The following is a 27,549-nucleotide window of genomic DNA, read 5'->3' on the forward strand; positions in this document are numbered from 1 at the left end:
ATCCTGATAAGCCTTGCTTCATAGTACAGTACCTAAGTTTTCAAGCAGCATGAATGAGGCTGTGCTTTCCTGGTCAGACTGAGTATATGGCCCTGAATAGAGAGTTAAGGCACGGGAACTGCACTTGTGATTTGTTGTATATATGATGCAATAGTGGTGACTAGGTGGACCTCTTCAGAGAGGGTGAATGCACGTCTCTGACAGAATTTGCTGGTGTCGAGAGCACCTGTGCACATAACTTGTCTTTTAAAGGGGCAGTAAGCAATTTTGGAGAAAACCTCTTTCTGTCTTTGTGGTTGTTGTGATTGTACTGCTCTGGTCGGGCCGCAAACTCGCCTCATTGTGTATTGGAGTCCGACGCACTTACCACTAGGCCAAAACCGTGACGTTGCAGCGCACCCGCTAGCAGGTCTCTTAAGGTGTCGAGGAGTGATGATTAAAAACTGCACTCGCAGTGTTGTGTGGTGCCGTCCGCACCACTGTCTTGTTTTCAATTTACAGAGCCTGGGCTGAGCCGAAAACCCATTTCTTTCCCCGTGCAGACACAAAAGCGACAGCTAGGGGACGGTGAGGAAATATTTGCTGTTTTGCGTGTATGGCTTTAGAATCGCTTACTGCCCCTTTAATGCATCATAACAAGGAAAGTCTCAACCAAGCTGGAGTCATTCTGATATGGAGTACTTCACAGCCATCATGTCACCAGCTGATAATTGAAGTCCAGCGTTGGATAAAGACAGTGGAGCACGTATGAATTTACACATTGTTTCATAAATGAGGCCCCTGTCCCAATTATGAGTCGGGAACAGCTATTGCCAGCTATTTGTGAAGAGCCAATTTGATTTAATTCATTGTGTTCATAAATGCATTGCCCAATCCACAAACAAGTACCAGTTTAATTATTTTAGAACTATATCCATCCCGACTAGAATAAATCAGTGTGTGTGTGTGTGTGTGTGTGTGTGTGTGTGTGTGTGTGATAAACAACATTTGTGTTTGGGGTTTCTTCAGTGTCTTCAGATGAAAAAAAAACCCTGCTATGTTTAAGTGCTAATGAAAAACTCGAACATCTGGCCTCATCAGTGCGCCCATTAGAATTTCAAAGTGGGGATGGCAACGTCCCAGAATTTAATTGAGTCACGGCTGAGTAAAAGCAAGTAGGTCTCAAGCACATGACCCAGAGACTCAGGTAAGAGTTAAAACTTTCAGATCAGCTTTACATCATTTATGCAGGCAAAAACAAGCAAAGTGACTGAAAGACTGAAGAGACCGAAAGGGAACAAGATTAAGTCTGAGGGCAAAACAGACAATAGATGTGAAAATGGGAAGATAAAAAACTGGAAAGCTACAGTTAGTAAGAAGTGACAGAATGTCTGATGGGAATTTAATGGAAATGGGCTGTTTAAATGCTGTGGAGCTACTGAGGGAAAGCGGAGCAGGTGACTAGGAGGGGGTGGGGAATTAAGAAACTGAGGATGGTGAAAGAGGGTTTACTGCAAGGCAGTTTGTTAACGGGAAAAACAGATGGGCATGAATGAACGAATGAAAGAGCAGAACGGTGACAAGTTTTAAAGTAGTTTTACATTGGATAACAATTGCGAGTGGTTTGAACAATGCATTTGTGAACACCATCAATTACAAATCATCACAAATGCACAACTTCACAAAGAATGTAGTTCCTCTGGTTGGCCATTCAAGGAACAAAGCCTACATAGCTCCTCATTCAGATGGTGACACTGCCATTGTGCAACACTGCTAAATTTCATTAGGCTTTCGGGGCTAAGACACAGGAATGGTCTAAGAATTTTATGCCGGAGCACAACAAAGGACATGTTTTCTGTCATAAACCCTCTGGTCTGCAGCTCAGAGTGTAGGTATCCTGAAAGGTGACTGGATAAGGGTCAATCTCAACGATGGAACTTTAAATTACCAACTATTGTGGGGAAGGGTTGTGGTTTTAGGGTAAAACCTGTCAGTAGAGCATCATAAACAGCAGTCAACTGAGCTTCAACTCTTCCCCCTGGAGTCTAGCAGTTCTCTTCTCTTCATTTTTTGGGCCTTTTTATGTTCCTGTGCGGGCTGCTCTCCCGTGCTTAAACATGCATGGTGTTTGTTGATGAGGAAAGAGGTCGATCTGTTTGCCTAATGGCCCGATTCCCAGTGGCTGCTATAGTTCCTCGCCGTGTGCTTCTCCGAAACACAACCTCGTTGGGAGAGCGGCTCCATTTTTGGCCATCCTCTTCGGGGAACCTTTCCCTGCTGAGGAATTGTCTGTTGACTGTCTCGCTGGTTCTGACCTCACGACAGAATGATGAGACCATGGATCATTTTTAAACAGGTCTCTCTCTCTCTCTCTCTCTGTTTGTGTATGTGTGTGTGTGTGTGAGAGAGAGACTGTCTCTATATCAGCTTGCATTATTTTCAGTACAGAGGTGTTCCACATTGATTGGTGTGTTTGGCAACTCTGCGACTGCTCACACTTCATGCTCATGACTCGTGAATGAACTTGCCAACACAAGGACGATAACAACGATGACAAACACACACAGCAAGGGGAGGCACACCTACCCATATTTCCACATCTACATGCTGTGTGGACATGAGAGAGAGGAGGAGAAAGTAAGTTGTCATAGTCATCTTACAAATGACACATAAAAACACAAAGCTATCCAACAGATGAGACTGTTGGATGAGGCGGTCATGACAGCTGAGTGAATACATTCATGGTCCTGTGCTTTAATAAGTTGGGTGATGTGCTGTGATTTGCTTTCTCTGTGAGACGAGACAATAGATTCCACGACTGTGTTTTAGGCGCAGAGCTTCGTGGTGGGATTTGTTGGGGCAGATATAAACATACAGTAATCACTCTTGTTCCAAACAAACTCAAGAGTGGTTAGTTTGTGGTAGGAATGTGATCTGACCTTGATCTGACCCAAATACCAGGCTCCTGTAGCCAGGTGTGCTTTGCAATCTGGGACGCGACCGAGGCACACAAACTGTAGCAGCCTGAGTAATATTAGCAGCTCCAGCTCCTTCTCCCTGTATTTACTCTGTGCTCCCACTCCAAACAATAAATGGAGTCGAAACCAAACCAAGTCTACAGACTCATCAACAGTTTCAGACCAGAGCAAACAAACTGCGGGTGAGAAAAACACCGGTGGGAGTGTAGCCATGTACAGACATCAAGTCTCAGGAAGAAAGTAAATAAGAGCATTGCCCTTAGAAAGAAGACTCACATTTCATTGATTCTGCTCAGGATAATCAATGCATGGGCTGTTGTTCAGTCAGCGTTTGATTCAAGGCAACATGCTACAATCCTGACAAATAAACTTGCAACATGGCTGTTGGAGCTGGTGTATGGAGTGAGCATGACACTGTTTAATGCTACAACAAAACACAAATGTTTTAATCCTCTCTCTTCCTCCCCTATATCACATTGAGCCCTCCCCGTGTTCTTAGTGTCCACGGTCCACACTTAAGGTCCGTCCCATTTCCCCTCACTTGGCCCCACCCATTGTCCCTACCCCTCCGTTCTTCCACTCCACCTGAAGTCAGCATCTGACCACCCTATGTGTGAAGGGCTGTTTGAAGTGGATTGAAGTGTGGATAACCCCTAACCCTTGATCTTCAAAATAAATGGGATACCCTACCCTACGAGGGGAACGTGCAAAACCATTGCCTTCTTTTGAATGTACTCAGTCCTGGCGTTTCCCCTCAACGTTTCAGTTCATCCCTCCGTCGCCGTGTTTCCTTTAGCGTCTGCTCCTTTCCCTTGAGTTTAACACAGTCTTTTAAGTTGGGAGAGCTCACTGCTTCAGACACACAGTTCAAACGGGTTTTACTTAGTCTCTGAATTAATCAGGAGTGTGTTTTGGGCATTACTTGCATTAAATAAAGCCAGGTGAGCTTGCACCTTGGTGGATTGATTTAGAACGGTGGTTTTGCCAGGTAGTGAGGAACAAATGCTTCTCTGCAGAGATAACTTTTTAACCTGATCATCTATGTGTGTGTAACAAGCAGAGTTTATGTGTGTTGATCACCCGCCTACTCATTTTCATGTTACTATCTTGATAGTGCCGCACCACAGACTTCAGAGCAGGTTTTTGTAGTTCAGTGTCTTTGCAATTTCTTGAGGGTTACAGTGCACCAGCAAAGCAACTGACCACACCTCGTTCTAAGGCCGACGCACCATGAGCATATGCTCAGATGGGCACAAGTGCATTTTCTGTTTTTAACAACATGGGACTAGAAAATGACTACTGAATCCCTCTGTAACTATCGATGCTTTGCATCGCTTGTGCTGGGTGTAGGGCATCAGGCATAAAGACTGATGCTAAACTAGACTTAACACATAACGGACCTATATGCATTTCTGTATGCATCTTAATCTAAGATGTATTCCTTTTCTCAGCTGACTACTGCATCACATACACTAGCTCTGGAAATGTCCTACAATACTTAGTTAATTTGCAGATAATTAAAAAGTAACTAGAATGAGGAAGGAAATGATCATGCACCACACTTCATTGTCACCCATTGAAATTACATAACCCACTGCAGTACTGGACAATCCAGTCGATGCGGTAATGTCTGGCCAAGTCAGAATCACTGATGCAGAATAGTTGCACATGATGCAAAACGCCAGCAGCTGGGAGTAAGAGAGGACCCTGATGAAGCCTGTACACTCCGGTTCAGTCTGTCTGCCTAAATCCCGTCAGTCACTCCTCTGTGGCACATTGCAAGGTATTCCAGCGATACAAGTGAACGTCTAGGTGTAAAAACCTTGAAGAGCATCATTTATATTATTGAGCCTTGATGAAAGAGAAAACTGTCAATGGAGGAAACCAAAGAGATTTCTTAAGGTACAACAGTTACACAGAAGGTGTAAAACAATAGACATTAGCTGTGTCGCATCTGATCCCTGAACAATGCACTTACTCTTACTGTGGTCTCGATGCCCGCTGACAGTGAGAGAAGAGAAATTACCCCCCAAATCGAGAGGACATTTGCTTTTCAATGCCTCTAAAAATGATCGAGATCAACGTTCCAATCAGTGCAACAGGCAATGAGTGGGTTCGGTTACAGAAAGAAATGTATCAAGCATTTCATCTTGATGTAAAGACAAAATGCCTCTGTGATGAAATTAAGGTTTGACTGCAAATCATTTTGCAGTGAAGCATGTTCACAGCAAAATGATTTAAAAAAAATGTTCAGTTCTTTGTCCACTCCAGCCATTTTGCCATGTTTTTGGGATGGCAGAGAAATAAACATATTTCAATAGCACATTTTCTAAAATGCCTCATATATTTTACACAAAAGAAAATACAGTTAATTCAGATGTATAAGAAAAACTGTTAAGACCCATGGAAACTACCAACACAAAAAAAAATGCACGATGGTTACATGTGGGCTAAAAACTAATAATGACCAGATTTGTCTCTAATCTAAAACTCTTGATAATTATAATCTCTTGTACCAAATGTACGAAAGCAAAGAGTATGATCCAGTCTCCCTACTCGGGTTGATGACTGATGACAGTCAAACATGAACATACTTGTTGCTGGAAGTCAAGTGCTCAGTAAAAGACAGCAGCTGCACAAACAGGTATCGCAACACTTTTCTCGAGTGTAACTGTTGAGGAACGGATTGGAAACACAGTGTTGACAGAGTGTAATGAACTCAGCTGCCTGGTGTCAGTGAGGAACCGTGTGTGACATGAGGGAGAGTGTAGATGATTTGGTCCAGGACGAAACAACTGTTGGTGTGTCCATCGCTGCCTCCTCTGAGCTGGTGTCTCAGTCCTTATCTGACAACAACAATCGGTGTGTGTGTGTGTATGTGTTTGCGTGTGTATGTATGTTTCTGTCATAGGCGACGTTTGGAGACCAATTTCAGACTAACCAGTCAACTGGGGATGGCTTGTCCAATTAGGGACAAAAGATTTTTGGGTTAATGGTTAAAGTCAAGGTTAGATTAGGGTCTCGAGGAAATGAATGTAAGTCCATGTCAATTTCCCAATGGTGACCTATGACAATGTGTGTGTGTGTGTGTGTGTGTGTGTGTGTGTGTGTGTCCGTGTGTGTGTGTGTGTGTGTGTGTGTGTGTGTGTGTGTGTGTGTGTGTGTTTGCATGTCTGTGTGCATGTCAGTGTGTGTGTGTGTGTCGTCACACTCACCCCCTCAGCCTTCTCCTCTGTGTTGGCCAGCATCTCCTGAAGGGCTCGTACTGAGAGGGACTGCTCCAAGACGAATGTGCAGATGGACAGATCTGGAGGCACATTCTGAAACAACAGGACACAACACACAGGAGTCATGACATATTGTTAACTTGACCTTTATGGATTGAACACTTTTATACGGTTCACTCACGTCGACACGATTTCTGACAAGAGCTGACCAGAAGTTGTGCAAGATCAACAAAGTAGAAATACTTCCTGGATTTATATGTGTTTGGTTAGATATATTTGTGATGTTTTATTTTATTGTTTTTTTTCCTAAAACATTTCTTAAAACCCTATAACGCCATTACTCCAGTAAATAGATAGGTAACCATGACAGTAATGTTACACAACTTACTTACACTTAATATGTGAACTTTGTGTATCTGGAAAATGTATCAAAGTCACAAGACATTTCTTTTTGTTTTTTAAAAACACCTTGTAATATGAAAAGAAACTTTGCTTTGCTTTTCTTTCATGTGTTCGGTATTTCGTTATTCAGCTAATATATGGGATAACATAAAAGCTTGCATCAGTACCTTGGAGTTTGAAATGGATTCGAGGAAGCAGAGTCTGTTTCCAAAGCCTTCAGCAGCCAGACAGAGTTTCTGTTGCTCCTTATGGATTGTAGCGGAGCACTGTAGAACCACCTCATCATCCTGGACACAAACAAACAGGATTAGGGTTAGTTAGAATTCAATGCATTTGATGACCCAGCATCAATTTGAGATTGCATGCTGATCATTTTAGTGCTGCTAATAAGTACAGAACATCCTCATCTGACGTCCTCAAAATATAGTGATTCAGTAAAGCCACCAGCTGAAAACGAAGGAACGACTTCAATCCAGGAGGCAGAATTGTAAGTTTCTCTCAGTGGAGCCGATGTAACAGTCCTGAAACTTAGACCCAAGCCAAAACACACTAACCACCACTGCAGGTGCAGCCTGATCAACACGCATCACTTTAATAATTTAACTAATCAAATTTTTCATTTCACTATTAACACTTCAACACGTGTAATTCATCAACATTACAAAAAATTCTTATTCAATTTAAAGTTAGGACACTGCATATTTTGTAAATATTACACAAAACACCTATTTTATAGTCTCCGACTGCATGTGTCATGCGACTGTTTTGGTCCAGTCATGATCCAGTGATCACCTCCGCAGTAAAAGCTGGCTAGATTAATTAGCTCAAGATTGATGATAACCCTGAGACTCTGGTACTCCAACGGGCACATTCAAGTCAGCAGTCTGCGACCAACAAATGAGGTATGACCAGAATCATTACACCCCTACTTCATACTTATAAGTGAATCAATAATAAAGACTGAAAACAGGATTGAATTGAAAGCATCAGAGGGGCGATGCGTAGCACACTGAAAAACTCCAATTAAGCAATGCAACTTTTTGTGTTGCAACAATGCCATTTCTCAATGACATCAAGTTGTCATCTATACCAGTGGTTCCAAACCGGGGGGGATTGAAGAATTTTTATATTGAATAATTATCGTGCTCTGCCCAATTCTCATATGTCCAAATCCACTCCCCTTGACATGAGCAGAGAGAATCAGTCAGTCATGACACTATGTTGTCGAGGTTCAGCGCAGAACACACACTTTCAGTGGATGCAGAGAGGGAGCGGCGTTAGTGAGGACAGATCATTGAACCCCGGAGAAATAAAACTGTTTAGTTTTATTTATTTCAAATCGGATTGTTTCATGGTGGTTGTGTTTCTAAACCAAAATCAAACAGGGTCACATCTCTGCACAAGATAGGATATTTGTGTTTGCAATGCAGCCACAGTAGGTCTAGAACGATGAGCATTTGAAAGGTTTATGTATCGGGACTATTTTAACAATACTGCGATAAAACGGATTAACCGTGATCATTTTGGTGACTATTGGCATGATGTTAAATTTTTAGCGGTCCTCGATATATACTATAGTAAAAATACGGGTCCCTGAATGAAAAGGTTGGGAACCACTGATCTATACCATTGATGAGACTGGTTTATCTCCTTGCCACGGTACCTCTGAGTCAGCTGAGAACAGCTGATTTGCGGAGTGATACTGCACCGGCACGAGTTGGCGCAGTAATATAAGTACGCTTGAAAAAAAAAAGGAAACTTAAACGGCTGTCTTGCGGCAAACTGAAGCAGTGAAAAAAATACATCCTTTAGCGTACAATTGAACGTATATATATATATATATATATATATATATATATATATATATATATATATATTTATTTTTCCCACTTCTCCTCCAAACTCCGTGAAATGACAACGCTGATCACCATCTCGATACCATCTCGGTAAGGTAACTTATTAACTATGCATAAGTGACTCATACAACCCTACTTCAAAATCCCTGACCTATCCCTTTAAGTAGATCGACAGACTGCACGTGAGGATAAATGAGCAAGGGTGCTGAGGGTGCTGCAGCACACCCCGGTGACACGGGGCGGAACACACATTCATTTGTCATCACGTCGTCGGCCTTAACACAGAAATTGTTAAACAGAGTAAAGCGCTGCGACGTGAAGAGTCTATAGCCTTGCTTTTCAGAATGTCTCCGAGCACACCTTTTGTGGAAGGGGATTTAAATATTGCATGTTTTGTTTTGTTGGACACAGCACGTGTTACGATGGTCAGCCAGCATAGTGTGGCAAACCCGTCCTTATTTATTGAATCATCCTTCCCTCTGCGCTTTTCACACATTGCACCGTGCACGTGCACATACATCGTGCGCACTTTTATACCGCGCAGCATCCCTCGGCGAAAACATGTTCCCGTGTGCCTGTAAATGAGGGCTCATTCATGACAGCTCTCTACACAAGATGTGCAAACAGACCCAACGCGGTGAGAAAATGGCAACAGAGCGGAAGGTCTCTCCTGCGGGGACAGTTGTCCTGTCTGCTGCAGTCTGACAATGTTGTTGAAGCACAAAGATAAAAACTGAAAATGACTCGATGTTCTGGTGAACACTGCAGCGGTCATAAACTAAATTGGAACTTTAACAGTCAATCTGGTTCTGCTTAATTATTAAAATGTGGGCTGGGGGAATACAACACACACACACACACACACACACACACACACACACAGTGCCATGTAAGGTTTCTTGGACGCTAGCGTAATGACTTCACGACACTTATAATGTCTGGCACATTCAACCACTCCTGCCCACACACGCGCACACCCAAGAAACGGGGAGGTACAGTATCTGAGATATCCACTATGGCTATCGTTAATAGGAATTATGTCTTGGTAACGTTTATAATGGGTGACACACACACAGAGGGAGAGGGACTGTTCCCTGCATGAAGACGTCTGGTGTGTGTCAGCGGCAGTTTGCTGTCTAGCCTTCTAGGGAGAGAGCGAGAGAAAATGATAAAGAGACATAGAGAACCAATGGAAAAGAGACATACATAGAGGGAGTGACGGAACAGCCGCAGTAGATGCGAGCCACGTGCGGTGACTGCAGATTTGTTGGTAAATGTGTAACTGTGAAGGCTAGTCATTTCGACTTAAGTGGAAACCTTAATTGTGCCTGAAGCTGCATTTCCTCCATTGACCACCAGACCCTGACTGCATTCAATATTGAGTCCTGCAAACTAAATTACACAATACTTAAAAGCCTTTAAAACAATCTTTGAAACCACATGGCCATTGAAAGTGTGGTTTGCTATAAAGTGGAAACAAAGAAAAGTTTTGCCTTACTTTTTCTTCCAAATTCACGACGGACCTACAGCTTTTTTTCCAGCTCGTGTGATGGTTTGATCATTAGTGGTTTTGGCCTTGCTGAACTTTAATTCAGTCATGTCATTGCATTCTGACCCACACACTAGATTCATGAATTGTTTGGAAGCAACCATTGTTACAAAAGGTAAAGACAGTCCCTGTCGTAGAGGGGGCTATTTTTCATCAAGCTCGCTGCTGTAGTCATACCCCACAGCTTAAAGAAGAAGCTTCCGACAGCTGAGAGTGACTACAAACCATAGACTGTATATTTTCTATATATAGAAAATGGACGGAGTCACCGTCCATTTTCAAAAAAATGAAGCAAATGCGGAAGTGCCTGAAGCCTGTGTTCTCTGGAATCACAAGCAGAGGGCGACTCCACTGGTTGAAAAAAGAAGTCGGTTTCTATAGAATGTCTATGAGAAAAGAAGTCTTATTTTCTCTTGATTTATAACGTCACTAAATATTTTCCTGAGGAGTTTGGGGTCTCAATCTATAGTTTCAAGTCTTATTTTGTATTTTGCATTTTGCATTTTGATTGGTTTGATTTCAGGTCATCCCGGTGTGGGCCCTTAGGCAAGGCCCTTAATGCTACCTGCCTTGATGATTGTAAATAGCTTTGGACAAAAGCTTCAGCAAAAGTAATGTAATGTTAGGTACCATTACTCCTAGAGGTGTTTAACAGCAAGTGGCTTTAATGCTGCAATTAATATTTTATAGCAATATATGAAATGACAATATGTTGACAATATAACAATGGTAGCGAGAGAGAGAGTGATGCTGCAGGGAATTATCAGCTGACTCTATAGTGTACATAGACCACAACTTCACTGTCCTGGTTCACTGTCCACAGTCCACTCCCTGCTCAGCAGCAAACAGCAGGCAGACACGGCCAGAGAGCGGCTGTCGAACATAGTGGAGCATTTATCAGCTACAGAGTCTGAAATTTCCCACAGGTGGTGGTGGAGACCAAACGCAGAGAGACAAAGAGAGGGGGAAAGAAACATCACACCTTAAGGACTCTCGGGATACTGAGTACTCTTATTAATTAGATTTGGTTGTCCGTGGTGGACTTTGTGTTATATCTCTGTTACTTTCCCGTGACCCCTCGTGTTTGTCGTATCTTGAGTTTAGTATTTCCTGTTTAACTTTGTAGTCACTTCCTCATGCGTCTCTTTCTCCCTAACTTCCTGTCTTTGTCCTGTTTCTCGCCCCGGTGATCGTGTGCACCTGTCCCCAATGGGTTTGTTCTATCATCCCTGGCCCCCTTGTGTATTTAATGTCTGTGCTCCCCGTCCTCTGTGTAAGTTTGTCTGCTCTGCTCAGCATTGCTTCACCATGATGTCTCCAAAGGGACTGTACTAGGAAGTAAGGGTTTGCAGTTATCGAGGTAACCTCAGGTTTAACTCTGGGTTTTCTGTCCTACAAAGCTGGTTCACTTCTCACCATGCTGACAGGCTAACCTGCTTCAGGAGATCAAAACCTGTCACCGAACCACTTACTGACCAATCAGATCACTGGGAAACCAGATTCTTCATTCTACAGGATCCTGACTGGGGCAAAAGTGTTTAGAGTGACATGACAAATAATAAAGTGCAGCAGACATTTATACATGAGTGAAATCATGTTACTGTTCCAGTTTTCCAGTGTCCATGCTGGTTATAAAACAGTTTCTAATAAACAGAGGGAAAGTTCATCAGTCTACATAAATCCATAGGCTCATCACTCAGTGTTTAACTTTCTTATTTCTATCACTGCAGCTCGGAACAACACGGGGTGACTTTGATGATAAACGGAAATAAAAACTAAACACTGTGTCTTCATTGGAAAAATGATCCACACCGATCAATACTTCTCATGATAATGAATGAACAGAATCAGTGTGATTGGCCTCATCACACATTAACATCCCCCCTCTGCTTCAGCAGCAGAAACAGTCTGACATCACTTCAGTTTCTCTTCATAATAGTTTGATCATCGTCAGGCAAAAATATGATCTCAATGGCAAACTTGATAAATTCCTGTGCTTATTTACATAATATTTTTAGGGTGACTTTTAATTTAAATGAATATATTTTGACTTTTTCTTTTCTATTTTTAGTTATTTGATCAGACTATTTACATTTCACTTTGTAGAATGCCACTTTTACATGTCAGTCAAACTTAATTTACCTCATGTATCAGCGTTTCTTCTCGCATCATATTCGTGGTTCCGACAATGTCGCTTGGAGTTAAATATCAGCCCAGTGAGTAAACACTGTGTGTTAGACTCAGTGATTCCAATGCCCTCTTCCCACATACACACAGAGATAGGTACGTCTTGTTTAGTCTGCAGTATCACACACACACACACACACACACACACACACACACTTAGATTTTTAGTGAGGACACTGATCATGAAATAATGCATTCTCTATTCTCTTAACCATCAGAACTGAATGTCGGACCCTAAGCCTGAACCTCAACCTTAAAACAAAGTCTTCACCCACACACAGCCCTTTGATGTCGTGGACAACATGTCCTTCCTCCAAAAGGTCTATAACTTGAACAGATCACAAACATAAAAAAATCGACAGAATGTTCAAGCTCGCACAAAAGGCACATTAGAGAGCAGGGCAAGTGCTCATCAGGACCACACTAGAAAAAGCAGCACTAAGCTGTATAGACAGCTTATTCAACAGTAGCAGTCACAGGAACATTAAATATGACCTTTTTCAAACACGGGGGGGGGGGGGGGGGGGGGGGGGGGGGGCGTTTCAGAGAGACAGACAGGGAGGCAGACAGACAGATGAAAAAAAGAGAACCCAGCGAGTGTTGCCAGAGGCCTGTCTGTAATCCAAAGGTAGACAAGTAGGATCAGGAAAGTACAGCACAACCATGATAAATCCTCCTCTGACACAAGACGACAATGAGAGAACTAAACATTTAAAGGAACAGCTCAAAGTATTTGGAAAACAGGGTTACTGACTATCCGTCAGATGGTGATATAAGATCTCATATCAGCATATTAAATGCTAAAAACTGCCCACTGCAGTTTTCATCAAATGTCACACAAAGAGAAGGAAACAGTGCATTTGTTGGAGGTGGATTAACCCACATTTGGTGCTCTGCATCAGTGGATGTGTGTGTTTCTGGGACTCGAAATAAACTACAGTGTGAGTTCATGCTGATGAAGGAACGACAAAGTGACTCTCTGATGTGCTCGAATCGTTTTGGGGAAACAGTGGAGATCTGGGTCTCAGAGGAGTCAGAGGATATTGTAGAGTATTTTAATGAACCAGTTGACGAGAAAACATAAATGGAGGATATCAATGGTAAGGAGCTGGAACATATATTCTGAACATATATTCAGTGTGCTTGTTCACGTACTGTATTTAGTTGCTGAGGATGACCAACTGATTTCAGCATCTGCTATATGTGGCAGCTTGCTCAGCTTGCTGTGTATCAGCCTGTGCTGAAGCCCTGTGTATATATGGGTATGTGTGAGTTGTGTTCCAAGTACCCGAGTTCTACAGAATCAGGGATTTTGAACACACACACACACACACACACACACACACACACACACACACACACACTCAGACTCACACACACTGACAGTGGGCAGGTCAGCGGAGGAGGGTTTAGCGGCCTGGCACAGAGAGAGACAGTGAGTGAGTGTGGAGGAGGGGAAAGCGCCAGTGATGATGTAATCTGAGAAAAGCAGAGAGAAGAGGGAAACGGAGAGAGACTCTTGACTCCGATCAAATACTGCTGCTCGCCGAAGAAATACTGCTGATCGACTTATTTATTTACGATCATTTGCTGCACTTTTTAAAGCTCGCAGATGACTAGTTTAATTACACTGCTGTTAAAAAAGTGACAAATCTTATGATAATTGTTCTTAAAAAAATTAGAGCCATTTTTATACTTCCATTAATGAATAAAGCATTGTAACATTACGCAACTAGTTTGACCTAAAAATAGCAGCTTCAAAATCATTTTGATAGTACAATGACCATCGTTCTTGCTCTATGTAACTTTGGTGAGTGGGTAGCTGTTACTAAAAAAACGAATATACTGTTGCTAATACACCTGGGCATTGTTAATTAATGTGCTGAACAAATGTGGGTATTTTCATTTCTGTCTGTCTGTCTGTCGGTCGCAACATTGTTCCTTATGCTGAGGAACTGTCTGAACAAGTCAGAAACCAAACTGACAGACTTCTTCATAAAGACACAAGAGTCAAGCGGTTAGAAGGAACAGAAGCATGCGTACTACCGATAACAGAAGGAGCACTGACCGTCTTCAGATAAATGATGCCACACACCGGTGTCTACAGACAGTTGAGAGCTTGTGACCTTTGACACGAGGATTATCTGGGGACAAAATAACCCAAAACTGCAGATGAAACCAAAGAACATGCCAAGGAGCCTGGTGAATGTTGGCAGCTCATCCTGTGGTCCGATGAAACCAAAGATAAATCCAGCATGTTCAACACGGATCTGGTCAGGACCACCACAGTGAGAGCAATGCTGACTGTGAAACATGGGGAGGTGGGAGTTTGCCGATGGGGGAACTGAGTGAGAGCAGAAGGTGCACCGGGTATTGGCATTTATAGCTGGAGCTATGAACATGAACACTGACTGAAAAGATGACCCCCAGTCTGAAGAAGATTGTCAAGAGAGGAATTTCGCAGAATGACAATAGCTATGTTTCCATCTAATTGTCAAGCGAATTTAAAGCAAAACTTAGTTCGCAAAAAAGAATATGCGAATTACGTGCATCCGCTGGTTGGGAGTGAATAAACTAGACCAGTTTTGTCAGAAGATGGCGTTATAGGCTACATACACCTACCCTTAACACGGCTGTAATGGAAAATTAGCAGAAGTAGTGGTTGCAAATGGAGAAAAAAACAACAGTTGCCTTGGCAACTTAACCATCTGACATGCTGTCAGTTCATTACGTTCTCGCTGTAGATGCGTTGAGTTTCTACCTTTTTGTCGTATTTCAACACACGGTTGATTTGCTGTCTATCAGTTATTTCTTTGTGACACCAGAGCCCATACACACGTGAAGCATTTGAGTGATGTCAGTCACCAAGTAATTTCCCCTTGTGGGTCCTGATAATGTGTTGAGAATGCAATCAATTTCCAAACTGTAAGTATGAATAATTTCATGTACAGATTTTGTTTGTTTGGAATAGGTTAGCATTAAACATGTCCAGAACAGAAATACAAAAATAATATATCCCTTTGTTTGGACTACTGAAATAAATGATACTGCTGGACAACAGGTAGAAAACCAACTGTTTGATTGTTCCCCTGAAGTCTGAGAAGGGAACTCTATGTGACTAACTCACAGTGTACAGAGTGCTGAGGTCACAGAAATCCTCAGATTCATTAAATGCAGAATTCTAAACAGACATAAATGTTATATTTTCAACCTGAGGTTATGCAAATGACTGGCAAAGAAAATGCTGTTGCTGAGTGATGTTTTTGTATGTAAATAATGTTTCATTATGTTCTCATTATTCCCAATTTGTCACTGCGATGTGGCTATAAAATGATGTATTTGGAGCGGCAGAGAGACATAATCTGCTTCTTGCTGAGCACAGTTTGTTTCATTCAGTGAGTTGATTTCTTATTGTTCCCATAAGTTTGGCTGCGGGGTTACAGGTAATTCTGTGTTCCATGTTTGTTTGGGGCAGGTGCAGCTGAAAAATATGTTTTGACAGTGAGTCTTTTCCTGGCTTGTTATGCTCCATGATCGAGCCACAGTAAATTCCATAAGGGATTACTCTCGTATTAACTGATGAGATTGATCTTTTTGAATTATCAAATATTTGTATCAAATGTTAATAAATGCACTGAGGTAACAATCCATCTACAGCTATAAATATAAATAAAAGAACCTTGAAGTCCTATATTTGACATGTGGCCAGTGCATATGTGCTAATACGTGATGCTGTCTTCAGGTCGTTGAAAGAGAGGAATTACTATATTATATTATACACAAAAAAGTGTTTTTCTTCTGTTTATGTCCTCTAAAATGTCTAGAGGAGGAGATTTATGTGCATTTCTCTGAAATTCAAACGAAATCCAAGCAAGCTAGATTTGGCACGTCAAAAATACATGCAAATGTAGGCAACAGCGCGCCAGTGTAGGTCAATTTGTGTGAGAGGGGCAAGATTCCGGGAGTGATTAGTAAACTGCGGGGATCGAGTCAAAGTTCTCAGTTGCTAATACCTCTTTCACACCAAAATGACCATGTAGACCCGGGTTTTTTAAACGCGAGTCGCCCCACATTTAAAAAATTGGCTGTTGGCAATTGGCCACTCTCACACTGCGAGCAGACCAGGGTCTGATGATCGTGTAGTGACAGGTGGCGGCCATAGATGGCGGTAGGGAGCGGCGCGCGCCGTAAAACAAAGAAGAAGAACAGTGTAGTAAACAACAGACAGCATGGTCGCCAGTGAGCCGGTGGTCAACGTTACCTTCTGTCTTGTACTTGTCACTCTTTCAAATTTTACAAACTCAGCGCAGTGTTACGAGCTGAGCCTGGCCCTGTAAGCAGGCGGCCATATGGGTTTTGAAGTGTGTGTATGACAGAAGAAGAAGGTTGGTGCTGCGCGCTGTGTTTGGAGAACGGGCTCCACACATCGTCCATGTTACCGACAGTTTATGGCCACTGTGTAATGAGAGACCGTGTGTGTCCGCCTAAGGGTTGAAAGAAAGTGCCCCGTTCTGAATCTCATCGATGATCTGGATTGCGTCAGTTGTTACCACCGACGAGCCAAAGCTAGAATAAGCGAGCGAGCTACATGCGAGAGGTCTCTTTAATACGGCTGGTGAGGTAACAGCAGTTACCGACGGAGGAGTCGAGGCTTCGTCGCCTCCGTCATCGCGCAAATCAGCGCGTTCACCCGAGTGTGACGTTCACATCAATGCCTGTCGGAGGTGAAGTTGATTTATTACCAGGGTCTATTGCAGAGTCATTTGACCCGGGGCTGAATGCCGATTAAACGTTTTCACACTGCAGAAAACGCCGGGTGTTACCGGATTTAAACGGCTCTTTTGGCCAGTGTGAAAAGGGCTTTAGATTTCCAGTCTCCACCCCCTTCTGTCTCCTGACTCGTCTTCCGTGTTCTCTTGCACCCGTGGTCGGCCTCTGGGCCGGCGCTGGTGCGGTTTAACCGGAACGGCGCGGTCTTTTAACCCATTCACCGCGCCTCTGTCCAGACCGGACGTCTCGGTGTCGCCCCTCAACTCCAGTCCAAGTGCCGCACCTCGCCGGCCTGTTCCGAGGGCTTGACGGACCTGATGTCGGTGTGCTCGCGGAGGCATTACAGCACAACACAGCAGTGGCCTGTGTTATCATGAATATTCATTGTCTCAGGAAGAGAGAGTGGAATGATTTCCATCCCCATTTCAGAGGGTTTTTTCTATTAAACTTTTTGGGGGTTAAACAATGTTAAACAAAATATTAGGCATAGCTGATTATTTTTATATACTTTAAAACGTGACTGGAGGGGATCTTTAAATACAATGGTTCCTAATATGTAACCTTGCGGTACTCCACCAGTGATGGAAGCAGATGAGGAGAAGGAAGGTCCAAATCTTAATAGAGAAAGTCCTATCTGTTAGGTAGGAGGCAAACCACTTGGCGGCAGTGCTTTGGACTGCAATCTGGTCCTTGACACTGTTCAGGGTGGAAACCTTTGCACTTTTCATTTCTGTCCGAAACCAAAATTGCAGGGGTGAAACGTGCCTTGGACCACGGATCAAACTGAACCATGGCTCGGGTCGTTAGGAGTTTGAATTTTTTTGGGGGATGGTTTTGGACATTGGGACCAATTACAGGAAGTTGAGGCAGCTAGCTATCATAGAAAAAGAAGAAAAATAACCGGAAAGAAAAGGCTTGACAACCCACAATGTCAGACACGCCCGTCTACAAACAAATCAAAGTCAAGTGTAGGGAAACACAGAAGGTGATAAGAGAGGACGTAAGTATGTCTTGTAAAGGTCTTTTGTACATAGGCATGGAAGCAAATTTATGAAAGGGCAAAAAGCCTTTAACATCTTTTTAGACAATAAACACTCTTGGGATGGGATCACACCAGCAGCAACACCTGTCAGCATGACATTTGGATCTGTGAGTACTCAGGACTCAGTACTCATGGGTCGACCACACAGATTTTAAAAATGTTCACTTCATTTTGTTGTCACACCAGAAATGTAGTGGTCCAGCTCAATCTGCTCTGAAAAAATGTCTCCTGTCCACCATTATGTATTTTCTGATCAATATTGACCGAGGTAGCCTGGGACCCAGACGAATCCTGGGCACTCATTTCATTTGCTCTGCCAGACTACGGTCTGGATCCCCTCCATTTGAAAGTGATTTCCCTCTGGTAGAAATCTTGGGGGGCACTAATACCAAAAACATGTACCTCAAAAGCCGATGGACAGAATGTCAATACTTTAGGTGGCCATGATTTAGGGGAAGTACAAACCACAGGGAAATATTGATTAGTGCAAGTGGGCGTGGCCTATCACATCTGTGATCATAACTCAAAAAGCTTTTGAGCACCCCTGATCAAACTGAGACATACACAGGAGAATTCTGCCCTACCTCCTGAACATACACGCCAGGTTTCAATCACACTTGATGAAGGTTGTTACATGGTGGAAGTTTTGAGTGCAGTTGTACTGAAGGCACAATTACAACTTGTGGCTGTACTGTAGTTTTCTTAATTCTTTTTTTCCTTATTCAAGTTTTCTTTATTTTTGTTATGTGGACAGAAACACTACTCTAATGACTCATGTTACTTGTTTTTGTTTTGGTCTGCCTGCCCCTTAGTGGTCAAAAATGGCTTGGAGACAGACAATGGAACTATCTCAAAGAGGAAACTTATTCCTCTTCCTGAAAATTAACTACTTCTACTATTTGCTCAGTTCAAGACACTGTAAATATGTAATCCCAGTAGCTTATGGTGAATAATGTGCCTACTTCTTTGAAACTGATAATACATCAAGCACATACAGACACACCCACGCAGGATGGGCCAGCAACATTATAGCCATAATCCCTAATGTCTCTTTCCGTTTGAGTACAGAGCAGCACCGCCGGGCTCCCACTAAACCAGGTTTAGAAGAAGGACGTTGATATTGACGACAGGGGGAGAAAGAGAAATGCTGGCAGAAAATTGTCAGAGCCACAGATTAACTGCCGCGAACTGGAATGAGGAGAGTTTGAAGCAGGGAGAAGCAGCCAGCTGTTATGAAAAAACCTTGTCTTTATGTAGGAGTGAAGACATATGGCATAGATTAAGAATTTACATAGGCAACCATCACACTGACATCATCCTACATTCCCGAAGGAAGGGATCTTCAAGGATTATTTCGTAAGACCAATGAATCTCTACAAAGACACTGGGCTGTTAAAATTCTCGGAAACATAATGTTTGTTGGTTCATTTGTCCATTTACCCAGACCATTGGTCCGGAGCAAGACATCTTCATAACTACTGGTTCCCTTACTGTGGACAGGCTGTGTGTGCATGCAGCCAGTTGCAGTTACACGTGTTCCTTTTCTTATCCACCCTACTTTTTTTCTTTCTCTTCTTTTTCATTTTCAAAATTTTAAAGTAAAGTAAATTATTTGAGATCTACCTATTAACTCATGTAAAGATCCTTATTCCCAACAGCATTCTCTCAATATTTCTTTGTGTTGAGAGGGCAATATCATCATCCGCTGTCTATATAGATCATGTATGTAAATCTTTACATTAGTGCTAATTTTTGTTTCACTAAACTAAACATTTTAATCTATTTTATATTTTTAAGTACTTATTTTAATCCATTCATCATATGGAAAATGTGAGAATGTATATTTTGTCATATCTGCTTCTAACTTACCACTGTGCATGATGCAGATACAGAAGAAAGAGCAATAGTCTGTGATCAAACCCACATCCTACACACCTCCCTCTGCTGGAAACTTGAACCCTGGAGCTGCGGCGGAGGAGAAGAGACATCCTAACCCATGTTTCGTCAGCTGTTCATCATTCTAAATGCTGTCAGCATTTCTAGAAAAACACAGCATAGGCAGGATCACGTTTCATTCACGCACGGTGTTGTATTTTATGCTGTATGAGTTTACTTTTCTTTGCGTGCATCGTTCGTCACTGAGTCCACAACAGGCCTAACACACACGACTGAACTGCAGCATTAATGCATGAAAACAGTTCAGCTCTGTTGAACTAATGACAATGGGACAGCCACAGCCCTGCAAACCATAAGCAGTCAGCAGTATTGAGTATTACACAAATGTGACATAAAACCCGTAAAAAAAATTCTTTTGCAATCAGGAGACAATTGCTGTTATATAAACGGCACTGGTTTTGTCTTTATCATCTAATATTATACTGTATAGGTATCATTCCAAAGAATTCTTTATCCCCTAACACTACGTAAAGCTGAATGAAAAACTCAACAAAGCAACAAAGCAAAAATATGTAATTTGTATTTACAATATGCTCCAACGCTAGTTTTAAAACGATTGGTTGACTGAAGAACAACAAAGCCACAATTTTAGAAGAAATTACATTTGTCAGTTCAAGCTTCTCCAATGTCTCAATTGCATATCACCCTAAATGATATACTGTATCTTTGGATACTGGACTGATTGTTCCATAAACAAGCAACTTGGAGACATCATTTCAGGCAAATTATAAACTGCACCGATAATCCAAATGATAGATTTGTCAATTATATAATAATATAATATGCTTATATTACCTCTGATGGTGGCCACCGCTGTTGCTTAAAAAACAAGCTGTAACTGTCATCAAACTGTGAGCCAACGATTGTGACACTGGAAATGGCCTGTCCCAGTAATAGTTTTCAGACATCCATCAATTTAGCCACGTTAGCCACTTTTAACCACTTTTTTTTTGACTATTTCCATTTCATGTTGGATCATACTGTACTAACCTGTCGAACAGAGTTTTAGGGTCAGTTATGAGACTGTGGCTACTTTTAATTTTGTAGAGTCAGACTGAATTACTGGACTTCATTTCACTATATTTCAGAGGAAAATACAGTACTTCATTTAATTTGGGTAACAGCAGCAGAGGCCAGACACTGACAGTATTATTAATATTTTACATAATCACTTTATAAAAAGATACTGCATGGTCATTAACCCAACAGTATAGTCTGTGAAGTAGTTGACGTTAGCACCACCTGGACCAGCACATTAGAATTTTAGGATGGATGGCAATGCTGATATTAGGGATTTCAAAAAATCCTGTTGCAATATATTTTTGCAAATATATATGAAAATCGTTAAATGGCAATGGTTTCATCAGCTAGCCAATCATTCAGAGCACAGATGGATGAGAACTCGAACTACACACTACAATCAAGCAATGAAAAGTGCTCTTTAAATGAAATCTATTATTATAATTATTAAAAGAGACATATTTGAGTGTGTCTTGTAGTGTAGAGTGGCTTTTTATTCTTTCCCTCCGTGTTTCTGTATTGTACAGCTGCTGTAGTGTTTTAACAATGACAAAGATACCAACACATAAATGAAAGTGTGTGGGTGGAGCTGTGGGACAGAGCAGAGCGTAGTTAGCTGCAGAGGGAGACAGACGTGAGGGAGACGACGGCCACATAGAACCAGAGGGGGCCGCCCAGCCCGCTCTGCCAGCCACAGCTATATATCTCTTTCACCTCCTCTGTCTCACTCTTATTCTTCTCACACAGAGCCAACGGCCCAATCAGAAAATGTCCCGGTTCTCACTATGGCCACTCATCACTGTCAGCAATAATAATTTACTGATAAAAATTTCAACTGCCAGATGACCGCATTAAGTTTTCATAGTTGCTGCTTTCATGAGGTAAAAGACCAGGGATTTAGAGATTCCGCCATCGGATTTGGTTTAGTTATGTGTTATTTCTCATTCATTTGAACTTGAGTTCATTTGAAAGCACGACAGCTGTAGTCCAGGATTTTTGGGCAAACATGAGCTACTTTAAATCCCGCTCAGTGAATGTGCAGTCCCTTCACTGGCAGTGGTTCAGCTGTGTTCAGTGAGTGGGAGAGAGCAGTTGACCACATGGCAGCCTGACTGAAACATGGACTGACTGCACTTTCCTCAGCATATGTGAGAATGCCATGGTACTCTCCCACTGGTCATCAGGCCAGGCTGCAGTCATGGGCCAGGTTGTAGATATATTTGTTGTCTAAATATTGCAGGCTGATTACAACCACAGAAATACACAGATGCAAAAAACAAATGAGTTGCAACTGCTGGGTTTGTGATAAAACTATGAGCATGAGGTTTACGTGCTTACTCTTAGCATTAATTACAAACAACTGCCTCAGTGTTTAGGACTGTACCATTACTGCTGACAAAGCGCGTGTGTGTGTGTGTGTGTGTGTGTGTGTGGGCACGCTCCCATAGTTATCATCACAGTCTGCAGGTCGCATGTCTGGGATAATAAACTGCAGGAAATAAGGTCAGAGAATATTGTTCAGATATCTGATAGATTGTGAGAAAAAACGATAAAGTTCTACTAATTAATCAACGGGGAATGAAAGCAGATCTATATGGGGTGTCAACATCCTCTCCCGACGTAAAGCTACTGAATTTATTGTGCTTCCATGTCAAAAACTAAAAAATGGACACCCTGTTTTTTGACAGCTAGCTCAGGTTCAGAAGAAGGGAGGAGATAGGGAGAAACTCAGGGTTTGTTAAAGAAAGCCTGCCAGCGAGTAGGTTAGGATCACAGAGTCAGTTACCATGGTAACTGACCTCTCTTTCTGTAACGGAAAACGCAGAGTATCCCTCTTCTCAGGGTTAACAAACTCAGAAATTTAAAAAAAAACTGCTTTCTGGAATACACCCCTGGTGAATGTTCTAATCTCAACAAAAAAGATTTTTTGTATACATGTTACATTTGACTGCATTATATTGTACTGCACACTCACTAAAGACAAGACGGGCTGGTTTGAGTGTTTCTGAAAATGCTCATCGCCTGAGAACAGTATCTAGAGATTTTACTGAGAATCGAAGAATAAAAACATCCAGTGAGCAACAGTTCTGTGCTGGGGAGAGAGGTCAGAGGAGAATGGTCAAACTGGTTGGAGCTGACAGAAAGGCTACGGTAACTCCGATAACACTGGCAGTAAAATGGTAAATGGACAAGTCTGGGGCTTTTCTATTCTTATTGACCACTCAAAGCGCTGAGCAGGACAAGTCACATTCATCCATTCACACACATTCACACAGCGCTGCTGTTTACCATGCTTTTTCTGTCACATTCATACACTGCCGAAAGAGACGAAATTAAGGGTTAAGTGTCCTGCCCAAGCACATATTGGGATGCGGACTGGGGTAAGCTGGGCTCTAACTGCCGACCTTCGGGGGTTGGTGGACGACTGACTCCCTCCTGAGCCACAGCCGCCCCAGTAAAAGTCAGAATCTGGATTTCTGCTGAGGTTGCAGATGTTGGGCTCAGAATATGGCAGCAACAGCATGAATGTTTGGAGCAAACCTGCCGTGTGTCAACTGGCCAGGCTGTGGTAGGTGGTGGGAGTTAATGGCTCTGAGAATACACTTAATCAGGCCTACTGTCAATTGTCTCTCTCTGGGCTGCTGCTCTTGAAACAGACAGCATACTTTTTCTATTGACATACTTGGATAAGAGACGGGCAGAAAGTCATGCAGCATGGGTCACAAATCTGGTTTCCTGTTGTGTGAACTAAAAGTCAAACCAAGATACTTTGACTCCTTCACTTGGCGCAGCCACTGACCCCCAACCAGGAGAGACCAACCCACTGTTTTCTGGCAAAGAACTAGATGCTGACATTCATCCCAACCATTTCTCAACCAGAAATGGCCCCAGTATTTTTGTAGTCATTGCTGGTTGAAGCCACATCATCTGTAAAGTGCAGATAAACAAGTCTTATCTGGATCCAGTTTGGAAAAATCCCCAAAACTGCGACTTGAAACTCTTTCCGTGAAAATAGACAAGGGACATGGAGAAAAACGATCCCAACACCAACTGGTAACATGTTTTACTTCCTACCAAGAATACAGAGGCAGCTCTCATACCTGTTACATAAGAACTGGATGGCAGAATTCCGTCCTTTCTGTTACTAACAGTTGCAGAGAGGCCTTTCCTTCCACAGGGAGAGCTCAGACTTAGCTGAGGGTCTTTATTATCCTAACACCTGCCCAACACCTCTCATCCTGGGTAACTTGGGAAAAGGACATAGTGCAGTCTATCTCCAGCATTTTGGTTCCATAACCTGTGCTAAGTATGATCCTGAGGCTAACAATATCAGTGAGATTACGTCACATATCCCAATAACCATTCTGGGATGAAAGGCATCAATAAATAGAATGCTAAACGGATTGCTTTGAAATAGAGCTTTTCTATCTGAACGAGCTCCCAAAGAGCTTTACACAATGACCCTGAATCCCGATTTTTCTCGCCATCTAGGCTATCCACACAAAACAAGTGGGCCAAACCAAACAACATCAGTGAGACAAATAAAAATAAAATATATTTTTATATACTTCCACAGTGATTGTAGTGATCATTGAGTTATGCTGTCTGCAACAGAAGTGGACTAAGTATCCACATGATTTACTGAAGGAAATACATTATTCTACAATCTATATTAATCAAGAGTCTACGTTACTTCTCTCTGGTTAATTCCTGCAATAAAGACGTCAGGAGATGTTCAGAGATCGTCTTTACTTGTCAACAATTTATTTCCACTTTTGCAGCTGTTGTCAGACTCCTGTGGGTTAAACTGGTGGATTAAAAGTGAAAGACTTGCTAAAGACAGACCTCAAAACACTCGCAAGCCTAGCAAGATAAAAATGCTACATATATCCCAAAATGCAACGCTTTGTTTTCTGTCACAAGACTGTCTTGTACTGAGTCATTACGGTATCCTCCTTCTCCAGAGTGTTGCAGAACCTTCCCCACTATCTGCACGCCTCCTCTGAAAAGCAGATCATATGCTGAATTAAGATCATCCACCCCTAGTACACAGTTAGTTAAGCCAAACAAAACCATAAAATGGCTAGGCAAAAGACAAGGTCAAAAACACAAGTAGAGCCCCTAAATAACAAGATAACGATACTATGGAATTGCTGGAATGCTTGCATGAGCAAACAAACTGGCAAAAAGACGAGGGCGCACGTGCATTAAATACACCAGAGGAGTGGAGATAATTGCTCCTGGTGAATCACATTAGGGCAGGGCAGACAATCACATGGGCTGCATGGTGGTGTAGTGGTTAGCATTTTCGCCTCACAGCAAGAGGGTTCTGGTTTGGTTCTGGTTTGGTTTGAATCGGGATTCAAACCAACCGGGGCCTTTCTGTGTGGAGTTTGCATGTTCTCCCCGTGTATGCGTGGGTTCTCTCCGGGTTCTCCGGCTTCCTCCCAAAGTCCAAAGACATGCAGAATGGGGTTAGCTTCATTGGAGACTCTAAATTGACCGTAGGTGTGAATGTGAGAGTGAATGGTTGTTTTTCTCTGTATGTGGCCCTGCGATAGGCTGGCAACCTGTCCAGGGTGAACCCCGCCTCTCGCCCAATGTTACCCCCCCCCCGCGACCCTTAAATGGATAAAGCGGTAGACGATACATGGATGGAAAATCGGGAAAACACACAATGGCAAGAAGTGGAGACCTGAAACAAGAGGAGAGGTGAGTACACAAAATAAAACAGAAGATGGAACTGAAAATGTCAGAGTAAGGAACATATTACTTAAGTGGCAGATGGAGACATGACGCTGGCTCCAGAAAGAGGGGGAGGCCGTCTCCCTAGTTTGGGCCGAAGTGAGGAAGTTCTGAAATTTGCTGTTTCATTGAATGTGTGTGTGAGAATCACAGTTGCCTCTAACAACTAATCTCCTGGGGTCACAGGGACTCATAAATGCTTCTTGAAGGGTAGATGATATGTAGAATGTTTTTCCTTCCTCACATTTGCCAAAGTAATTTTTCTATTTTAAATCCTGCATTGTGTATTTGTGTGTGTGTGTGTGTGTGTGTGTGTGTGTGTACTATACAAGCCCAATGGGGAGTGGCTCAATAAATAAGTATGCAATTTCTCTACTAAAGGTCAGAAACCATACAGGGTACCTTTAAAGGGGCAGTAAGCGATTCAGTTGAGCCCTGGCTATGTAAATCGAAACCAAAAAGATGGTGCGGACCGCACCTCACAATACTACGGAGCTGCAGAGAGGACATGTAGAGAGAAAAAAGAGAGATGTAGTTTTGGGAGATCTCGAAAAACCTTTGCGATATCTTGTAAAACTTTCAATGTGCTTACGGGTCAGTCCAGCACAGCAAAGAAACCAAACACGTTAGTGGAGTAACCCTAACCTGGTTGTAATTTCTTAAAGACATTTCACCTCTTATTTAAGAACCGAGCAAGCCTCTTGGATGAAGGTGAAACGTCTTCAAGAAATTATAACAAAGTTCAGTCGCTCCCGATTCAACACTCTGGCGAATAACTATGACCGGGATGAATCTGAATCTTCACAGACACAACAGTGGAGCGCACACACCCGTGGGAGAGGTGTACAGAGTTTTATTTTGAGATTGGCCTCAAATATAAAAACATTAAATCAGTGCTTGGCAGTAGACACGGTTTTAACATGAGTGAGAAACATCGGAACTATTGACGCAAGCGGACACTCGTCGCAAATAGTTTTGACTTGGCAGTCCTGTTTAAAATCATTAGCAATTAGCATTAGTTACGTAACAGTATATCTCTTTTTTTCATCTTCTTCTCTGTTCCTTCCAGGGCTCCGTACATCACTGCGGGTGGAGTTTTTAATCATCACTTGTCGACACGTTGCTGTCAGGTAGCTTTGTGTAGCCCTTGATGTCTGCAGTTAGAGCAGACGGCTGCACGGTGCCTCGGAATGTACCAATGTCCACCGTTATTTATTTTGCCCTGTTTGAATCAGTCGGGATTATTTATTTTATTTTATAAATGTTATAGGATTCCAACGAATCGTTCGGTTCGTAATGTGTGACGAACAGAAAGCTTCGGACCAAACGGTTCAATACAAATGCGTGTATTGTTACACCCCTAATGACAACAACATCATCTCCATGGTCAGTGGAGGAGTTTGGGCTTGGAGCTTGTTCAGCATGTGCAACAGGAATGTCAGAAGAACTATTAAGAATATCATTTTTTTTCTTAAGCTCCAATGACAGCTATGTCACTCTACACTGTGAGCGTAAACATCATAACAACATAAAAACTAAAATGTTTATTCCTTGTAGATTTCTTTTGTATCTTTGTATCTGACTATTATACTATCCCAAGCTTTATCGCTCTCTAAGAAAACTCTAGCAGATCTAGACTGCGGTCGTAGGCAGTCGCTCGAGTTAAAGTGTCTTCAAGCGACATCTGACTCGATTTTGGTTTTACTGTTTCACCAGCCTTATTTGATCTTAATCTCATACATTCTTCCTATTCCACAAAATGCTGTTGGTTGAGGTGGTGGAGCAATCAGGAAACAACTTTAGCTCGACAACATTTGCAGTATATGTAGTTATTGTT

At 42.3% G+C, this 27,549-nt stretch overlaps 1 protein-coding gene across 6 annotated transcripts in view; it reads right to left on the bottom strand.

The window, feature by feature from the left end:
• Nucleotides 1–27,549, bottom strand: part of ryr2a (ryanodine receptor 2a (cardiac)) — a 149,690-nt gene that overhangs the window by 105,716 nt on the left and 16,425 nt on the right. For 3 of the 6 annotated variants that reach the window (XM_047327631.1, XM_047327632.1, XM_047327630.1), the window contains exons 2-4: nucleotides 6,754–6,873; nucleotides 6,173–6,277; nucleotides 2,566–2,586 (exon numbers count right to left, since the gene is read on the bottom strand). In XM_047327631.1, coding sequence (XP_047183587.1) covers nucleotides 2,566–2,586; nucleotides 6,173–6,277; nucleotides 6,754–6,873 — 246 coding nt within the window. The remainder of the gene's footprint in view (nucleotides 1–2,565; nucleotides 2,587–6,172; nucleotides 6,278–6,753; nucleotides 6,874–27,549) is intronic. The other 3 variants (XM_047327633.1, XM_047327634.1, XM_035612945.2) reach the window with 1 other exon arrangement.

The sequence above is a fragment of the Scophthalmus maximus genome, chromosome 16 (genome assembly GCF_022379125.1).
Source record: "Scophthalmus maximus strain ysfricsl-2021 chromosome 16, ASM2237912v1, whole genome shotgun sequence".
Lineage (NCBI taxonomy): Eukaryota > Metazoa > Chordata > Actinopteri > Pleuronectiformes > Scophthalmidae > Scophthalmus > Scophthalmus maximus.